General features: G+C 51.6%; 1 protein-coding gene and 1 non-coding gene across 2 annotated transcripts in view; one reads left to right on the forward strand and one right to left on the reverse strand.

The window, feature by feature from the left end:
* The window catches only part of LOC103214110 (angiotensin-converting enzyme-like protein Ace3), an 11,370-nt gene extending 5,822 nt beyond the window's left edge, over positions 1-5,548 (reverse strand). Inside the window, exons 1-10 of the mRNA XM_007959912.1 lie at positions 5,536-5,548; positions 4,388-4,524; positions 3,836-3,994; positions 3,537-3,624; positions 3,234-3,377; positions 2,221-2,424; positions 2,002-2,099; positions 1,754-1,926; positions 1,181-1,404; positions 908-1,052 (exon numbers count right to left, since the gene is read on the reverse strand). Of these exons, the coding sequence (XP_007958103.1) occupies positions 908-1,052; positions 1,181-1,404; positions 1,754-1,926; positions 2,002-2,099; positions 2,221-2,424; positions 3,234-3,377; positions 3,537-3,624; positions 3,836-3,994; positions 4,388-4,524; positions 5,536-5,548 (1,385 nt within the window). The remainder of the gene's footprint in view (positions 1-907; positions 1,053-1,180; positions 1,405-1,753; positions 1,927-2,001; positions 2,100-2,220; positions 2,425-3,233; positions 3,378-3,536; positions 3,625-3,835; positions 3,995-4,387; positions 4,525-5,535) is intronic.
* A 1,303-nt stretch (positions 5,549-6,851) lies between these two features.
* LOC122152170 lies at positions 6,852-6,982 on the forward strand. Its single transcript, XR_006164430.1, has one exon. It is a non-coding gene; the product is annotated as a U11 spliceosomal RNA (small nuclear RNA).
* The last annotated feature ends 1,416 nt before the right edge of the window (positions 6,983-8,398 follow it).

Raw genomic sequence — 8,398 nt, forward strand, 5'->3', positions numbered from 1 at the left:
CTGCCTCAGAGACCCAAGGAAGGGTCACTATGGGCTGAATCTGACTCCATGGCAGGGAGTTTGGGTTTTTTTGGATGATCCTACTCACAGGCAGTATCTAGAATAGGTGAATGCATTGAGACCAAAGTTTATGAGTGGTTATCACAGCCGGATGGGTGAGAGGGAGAAAGAGGAAGCCATTGCCTAGGTGGTACTGAGCATCTGGTGAGCTGAGGGGAACATTGGGAAGCAGAGAGTAGGGATGGGAGGTGATGCAGCTGCTTCTCACTTGAGAATGGTGCTGCAGAGCAAGGGGCTTCCTTTGGCAGCCGGTTCTGATGTGGGAGGTGCCTGGGGCGGCTAAGCTGTGGCAGGTGTGTGTGTGGAAGGCAGCAGGCAGAGGGCAGTGAGCCTGCCTCTCTCCCAGGGGGTCTCTTTCCACAGGAGGGAAAGAGCCCAGACTGCAAACATCTCTTCTCCTGGCCCCCACTCCCTTTGTGGGTATAGAGAGGGAGGTCTGCCTGGTGGTCAGTGTTTTGTTCTTGGAGAAGCCCGTTGTGATCACTACGTGAGCTTCCAGCAACTCAGAGAGCAGCAGGAACTCCACCAGGATCTCTTTTTTACAGATGAGGGAAATGTGGCTTCGAGATGATTAAGAGGCCTGCTCAGCGCTGGTACCAGATTCAGAATGAGGCCTCATGTGCCACTCCTCTACTCCTCATCCACTCAGAATGCAGACCTTTGTCTGGCGACAGCCAACAGCCAGTAGTGGCCTCCAGGCCCCCAGCCTTGCACATCCAGCCCTGCTCTCCGAGGAGAGACCAACAAGTAATCAATGGCAGTGGGTGGTTCCCTGGGGGCTGACCTGAAAGCACTGTCCACCTCAAGAGAAGACCAGAGGCCCAAGGATGCAGTGCCAGGGGCCTACCTGAGGCTCCACCACTCCTGGTTGTAGATGTGCTTATGGATGGTGCCATCAAAGACCTTCCAGCGGTACAGGTCCACAAGGTAGCCAAAGGGGATGAAAGCAATCTTCTCCAGGGCAATGCCCATCAGGAAATTGACCTCATCCTCTGCAGGTGGGGCAGGGGCAGTCAGGTACCCAATCCCCTCCATCTTGCCTGGAGAGCTCTAGTCCCACACCACCCTAGTTCCAGCCCCAATGCCAGGCTGCCTTCCCTAGTGCTCCCACCCTCCTCACCTGAGTCCTGGAACTGGGAGCTAAGTAGACCGATGTTGAGCAGGTGCTTGTGGGAGGAGGCCGAGAGTGTGACTGCTGACCCCACAGCCTCTTCAAAGGCTGGGTTGGCACCTTCTCGGAAGATCACGGAGAGGTTCTTGTACTGCAGGAAGTACTGGATATGGCCCATGTGGTGGAAGACGGAGATCAGGTCTTCCATGGTCACCTCCGTGCACTTCTTTATCCTAGGGTTAAAGGGCGAGGGTCAAGGAGTATGGAGATGCCCTGAGGGTAATGGGACATTTCTCCATTCAGACTCTGCTAAGGGATTGGGTGGTTGGGCTGGAGACCAGAAAGCCTTGTTTACCACAGACCCCCTTATCCAAACAGTGACTGAGACTTTGTCCTGGCCCTTCCATCCGCCTGTCCCTCTCTGTTCCCACTCGCATCCCACCTCCTCACACCCCATCTCTCCCTGTGTCCACCCCTGTGCTCACACCCTCTAGGACAGCTAGATAGATGGAGAGTGGAAGGAGCAGAGGAGCAGCAGGGAAGGGGACGGGAGAGTGGTGCTGGTGGGTGGGTGCTGAGCACCTGAAGTCTTGGCCATTGTAGAAGTCCCAAGCAGAGGTATGACACACCACCTCTCGCCCATCAACTGGCTTCTCCAGCATCGACTTGCTCCAGAACTCAGGAGGGGCAGGCAGTAGCCCAAGGGAGGTAAAGAATTTGTCAGCCTCTTGGAACATTTTGTTGGGCTTCCAGCGCTGTGGGAAGAGGGGGTGCATGGGGCCTTGCTCAGGGGTGTGGAGGGGTGGGGACAGTCGAAGCCCAGCACTGACCTGGCTTTTCATGATCTTCGTGCTGTCCTCCAGGGGTTTCTCAGGGAAGGGCAAGACCAGGTCTAAGATGTTGACCCAAGACTGAGCCCACATGTTTCCTGAGAGGAGAGTGGAGGGGCTAAGGGGTGGTGAGAGAGGTCTCTCCTCTTACTGCTATTGAGTATTTACTTGGAGACCTGCCCTAGTCTCTGCCCCCATCCTAGACCAGCCAGCCTTTACCCAGGAGGTGGGCAGGGATGGGCCCCTTCAGGTTGATGCGCTCGGGCCCGTAGTGGCGGTACAGGGCGTGGCGCACGTAGGCGTGCAGGTTCAGGTAGAGTGGCCGAAGCTCCTGGAAGAGCTGCTCCAGGTCATGTTCCAGTGTGCTGTTCTTATCCTCAGAGTCGTACATTGTACGCCACAAGGCCCCCATGTCTTTGTAACCTAGGATGGGAGAGGGAAGTGAACAAGACGTTCACCACCCCAGCCTTCAGGCCTAGCAGGCAACAGATGTAGGCGCCCTCTAGGAAAGCACTTCACTTCCCTGATCTGCAGCATCTTCACCTGTAAAATGGGGATAATATCTCCCAGGGCTGTGGATCATGTTAGATCTGATCAGGGATAGAGAACCCCTGAGCAAAGTCCATATGCCTGGCTTTTCACCATGCCCGCTGAGCCCTGCGATCTCTCCCCGAGTCCTATACCATCCATAACCCTCCAGTCACCCTGGCTTCCTTCAGGTCCTGCAAAACCCTGGCTTCCTCCCCGAGCACAGGTTCTCCCTGGGGTTCACTTTTTCTTCTTCTTTGCCTGGCTCTTATCCACCTTCACACTGGGTGAATGTCCCAAGGGCCTATGCTGACCATTTATGCGAAGCAGGTCTCTCCTTATGCCCTCCCTCAGCAGCCCCTTCTTGGCACCCAGCTCAAATGGTGATTCCATATGGGTGTTTACTTGCAGAGTGTCTGTCTCCCCCACAGGACTGTCAGCCCTCTGAGGACAGGTGCCTCATCTGTCTTCTCACCTGCCTTTCTCAGACCCTCTCCAGTGCCAATAGCTAGCAGGGGCTCCATCACTATTTGTACAATGACACAATGAATTAACTGCCTTTGTCCTGCCCATCTGTAGGGCTCATGGATCCCATTGCAAGGGTTCTATTATCCCCTGCCTGACCTGCAGACTCAGCTTGTCCCCTCCTCTGGGTATTGCACTGGGACCTGTGGACTGTCTCATCTGTTCAGGCAAGGCCTCACCGTTGAGCATTGCAGCCTTGTTGCTGAGTTCCACATAGCGCTCAAACATGAGACGGAGTGGGCGGCCTACAGCATCCCGCCAGCCCTGCCATGCCCATAGCAGCTCTTTCTGGTCCCGGGAGGTGGCCATCACTTCTTGGAGGTCTGTGCCCAGGAAAGAAGTTAAGGTGAGACTCCTGCTACCCCTTGTCTTGTGCCTTCACTCACAAAGACCTCCCCACCCCAGCAAGGGAGGAAGGAGAATAGGGGTCATGGAAGGGACTGCCATTGGGCAGGGGCAGGGGCAGGGCCCAGGTCACTCACCAGGCTCCAGGTACAGGCAGGGCCCCTCTTCCATGCACACCTCCGCCATACTGTACATCATCTCCATGGAGGCCAGGAGCTTGTTGTACTAAGGAAGCAGGTGTCACCCAGGGCAGGCGTGCTCCCTTGGGTCCATCCCCAGCACTAGCCCCACCTTCCTTAGCTTCTGCTTCCCTCCTCCCTCAGAGGATGCTCTGGCCTTGCCCCTCCCACCTCCCTCCTGCTTTGGACCCAGCCTGTCCCATCTACCCCCGGGGAGGGATACATGTGCCTGGAGGCCTGGGGATTCTGTCCATCACCTCCCGGAGCTCTTCCTCAGGCAGGGCTGCCTTGTCCATGTCCTGCACCTTTTTCAGCATGCGCTTTATGACTGGGTCTCGGAATGTGGTGATGTTAAACTGGTGGGCCTGAGTGCCAAAGTACAGAATGTGCTGAGACCTTTCCATGTCCTTGTGTAGCTGGGAAGAAGGGTCACCATATTTGACATGAGGGCTTGGAGGGGATAAGGGCCCCACTCTGAACTCCAGGGCCACCCACCCCAGTCCACTCCCAAGCCCACTTTAAGGGGTCAGAAGCACTGAAGGTTTACAGGGAGGGAGAAGGGAAGTAGCCTGGGTCCCAAAAGCAAGGTGGTGAGAGTTATAAGGAGAAAGAACCAAGAGATCCTTGCCCCAGAGGGGTTTAGGGGCCACTAAGAAGCCTGGAGCTTGCAGCCTGCTTTGACATGTCCTTTGGGGCTTTCCTCTAGCCTCTATCTCTGGATAAGGGGCAGAAGTTGTGGTCTTCCACCTCTCCCAAGACCACTGAGAAGATCAAGGGGAGGAGGGGCTAGCGTGGAAGCAGTATCACACCATCTCCTCTCGATTTTTCTTGGTGATGTTGGTGACGTAGTTCCAGGTGGCTTCCATGAACTTGTTCCACACAACCTGGGTTGTCTGCTCATAACTCTGCAGGAATGCCTTTGCTTCGCTTTCATTATAGAACGTATCTGTGGGGACAAGATGGGCATCATGCTGTCCTGGGCAGGACCTGCCCTGGCTAGTCCCCTTGTCTGGGCCTATGCTCCTTTGGGCCCCAGCCCCACCTGAGCCATGAGCATCCTTGGTCCTGAGCCATGACAAAAGCTGTCCGTAACAGAGGAACACAAGTAGGGAAGGTCCAGGGTGAGTCCATCTTCTGCCCATGACTAAGAGAACAGCGGAGCTGGGGGAGCCTATTGTCTAATCAGGATCTGACTCCATATTGTGACATCAGGGGCCAAGGAACTAGCCATAGAATGCCAGAACAGGGAAGCCTCCGCCCACCTTCTGAGCCAGTTGTCCCTATTTTGCAGGTGAGGAGACTGAGGTCCAGAATTGTCAATCCATATGTCCTGGTTCACACAGCTAGTTAATGGCAGAGCCAAGAGAATACAGGCTCTTGACTTTTAGTCCAGAGCTTGTTCCACTCCACTTGGTTACTTCTCCCAGGGACTGGAAACATGCTCAGTCAAGGAATGATGAAACTCCTCCATCAACAGGCTAGGATCACTTCTGAGTGGGTGGGATGGATGGATGGAGGGAGGGAGGGAGGGATGGATGGATGGATGGAAGTGATATTACTGGGTCTCTGGACTCTGAAAACACAGTTGTCTCACAATATTCTTCTGACTTAATCTCCTATGTTCACATTTTTGGCCTTTTTCTCTCTCACGCATGTGATCATGCCCTTCCTCCCTTCCCCTCACCCTTACACCTACTTCTCCAGAGAGATCCTGATCCTACCGGTTTGCAGTCAGGAGGAGTCACACAGATAGAGAGAGGGCTGCATGGGGTATGCAGAGCTGTGCTCAGCTGGGCCCAGGTGTGGGTTTGGCTGGAACCTTCCATTCGAAACCTGAGCCTGGTTTGAGTATCAGCTGGCAGGACCCCAGCTTTCTGCTGGCTTTTGGTGACTTGCCAGTAATCTGACACACACAGTCTGGGAGACTCCAGTTCCCTTTGTCCTTCCTTAGGAATACCTTCCGCAGGCATACCTCTTCCACACCAAGACTCCCTCCACTCTGTGACCCCTTGACTCACCTTCCTCGGGTCAGTTCTACCCATATCTTCACACAGTTTCCACCCCTCTGCATGAGTGAACACCATGACCAGAGAAACTGACCAAGCAACCCTCAAAATATGATCTGTTATGGTCAAAATACACTTAAAACACAAGGAAAAAAATCTGTGACGCTTCTTGTTAAGTTGATCAATGGTGTTTACAGAGAATTCCCTTCTCCTGCTTCAAATGCATAGACATGTATGATAAACTGTATTATTTTAAAAAAGGCAAAATATAGAACTGAACTGGAAAACAAGAGGACTCTCCAGGTACTAGAAATAAAGAGTGGGGGGTTTAAGTTCTGTGGCCCATCTGGAGGGTTCAGGTATATCCATGCCCAAAGGGCTACAGTGGTGGTGCCTGCATAGGGATAGGTGACCATGGTTGGAAGTGACACCTCCATAAAGCTGCGAGCTAGGAAACAGCTTCCTCTCTCAAGAGTACTCTGCAAGAAGGGGAGCTGTTGCATTGTAAATTTTGGTCAATGACATGAGACGAAGTATATGTGAACTGCTGTATGAAAAGTGAATTTACTCTGTAAATCTTCACCCAAATCCAAATAAAATAATAATAAAAAAAAGATTAAAAAAAGAGTACTCTACAAGAGGCAACTGTGAAATTGATCCTGGGGACATCTTTGCAACCTGGTCCATGTATGGGACCCTGCAGAAGGCTTTTCCCACTGAAGATGGCTCATAGATCAACCTTAACAAGTACAAGAGAAAGGGATTGTAATGACAACCAGTCTCCCACTGGGCTTTAACATAAGTACATTCATAAGAAAACCAGGAAGTAGGTACTCTGATCAACATCTTCATCTCCCAGATGAGGAAATGGAGCAAAGAGTGAAGATGGGACTCAAATCCACAAGACTTGGTTCCAGAGTCCATGCTAAAGACACATGAATGGTGGCAGAACACCCGAGGAGGACAGATCTCAGAGTAATCAGAAAGGAACATAAATGCAGGTCCTTCAGGTGATAAGGAAAGGAAAGGAGTCTACAAGGCAAGAATAGGCTCTTATGAAAGCACAGGAAGTCTGAAAAAGAGGCAGAGATGCAACAAGTGAAAAAAATAGTAATTAAATTAGACCAACAAAACTGTCAGTAGACAGGTTAAGCAGCCGGCTGGGAAACAGAAGAATTGGGCCCTGTGGAGACACAGCTGGGGCAATCACCCAGCACAGAGGCTAGAGAAAGAGCGAGGAATCCGAGCAAGAATTAGGAGATACGGAAAAAAGGGCTTCTGTTGTGAAGTGGCTTGTGTAGGGCGTCTCTATTGCTCTATGTGTGGAATCGACATCAAGAGATTTCGGAAGCATTTTTGTTCTTTGGGTGGCTGGTGATCATTGGTCCTGGAGCCCTAGTTTGGTATTAAAACATAAGGAAAGAAAAAAAAAAAAAAAAAAATAAGAATTAGGAGACATGGAGGACAAAACAGAAAGCTCCAAGCAGGTGTAATAGGGGTCCCAGAAATGAAGACTGGAGAGGGTGGGGAAGGCAACATTCAGAGTTGATGGACAGCTGAGTGTTTTCAGAACAGGAGACGCATGTGAGCAAGCTCCCTGTGCTCCCAGTAAGAAAACAATCATCGGAGCAGGGAAGCATCCTGGGAAAGCTGCTGGAAGGCAAGTCGGGAGATTGGAGTTTTCCATCCAGCTCTGTCGCTGAACTGCTCTGGACCTTTCTCTCCATCAGTGGTATGAGGGGGCTAGTCTTGGCTTGGTCCTCCAGCTGTCGAATTCTGTGACTGGGGAATGTTTGATTTGGGGCAGATATGATACAATCTCCATCAGGAGATGATGCATTCATTATAAACAGAAAAAACTAACGTACTAGGGATCTCTACGTTGAGTCTTCACAGCAATCATGAGAGAGGTTTGTAAGAACTATTTTATAGTTGTGAAAATGGAGGCTTGGAAAATTAAATTGGTCAAGGCACAGAAGTAGTAAGTGCAGAGGTGGGATTTGACTCAGGCCCAACTCATAGCCACTTGACTCACTCGTGTCAGAGCCAGGGTGGGGGTGGAGTGTGGAGGAGGGCAGGGCGTTTGGAGCAGCAGTCCAGCAACCCAAACAACCTTTGACCCACGTATGTAAGAGCTGGTCACTGAGGAGCGGTCAGCAGGTGCAGCCTGAGGAAGTGCTCAGACCTCAAGGCCACCCTTAGAAAATGCCAGTTGACCTCCTCTTCCTCTGTCATTACCTCCTCTTCCTCAGTCACCTTCCAGGTAGACCCAGCCTCTTTTGCTCTCATCCAAGAAGGCAAAAACAGGAGTCTTTGAACAATTCTAACATTTTAAGAGGTCTAGTAGATAAGGTGGCGCAGTGCTTAAGGCATGTGACTGCTAACCAGAAGGTTGGCAGTTCAAACCCACCAGCCTCTCCATGGAATGAAGATAAGGCAATCTACTTCCATAAAGATTTACCACCTCGGAAACCCAAAGCAGGTCACTATGAGTCAGAATCGACTCAATGGCAGTGGATTTGATTTTTTCGTTTTGAGTGGATAAGGAGAGGAGTCCTGGTGGTGCAGTGGTTAAAGCATTTGGCTGGTAACCAAAAGGTCAGCTGTTAGAACCCACGAGCTGCTCTGCAGGAGAAAGATGTAACAATCTCCTTCTTTAAAGATTTACAGCTTGAAAACCCTATGAGGCAGTTCTACTTTGTCCTACAGAGTTGCTGTGAGTTGGACTCGACTTGATGGCAGTGTTTTTTTTTCCTTCTGTAGTGGACAAGGCTGGTCAGGTCAACCCCAGTGTGAAGTTCCTCTGTCTGAACG

Source organism: Orycteropus afer, unplaced genomic scaffold, assembly GCF_000298275.1.
Source record: "Orycteropus afer afer isolate SDZICR_OR568_19922 unplaced genomic scaffold, OryAfe1.0 scaffold00018, whole genome shotgun sequence".
NCBI lineage: Eukaryota > Metazoa > Chordata > Mammalia > Tubulidentata > Orycteropodidae > Orycteropus > Orycteropus afer.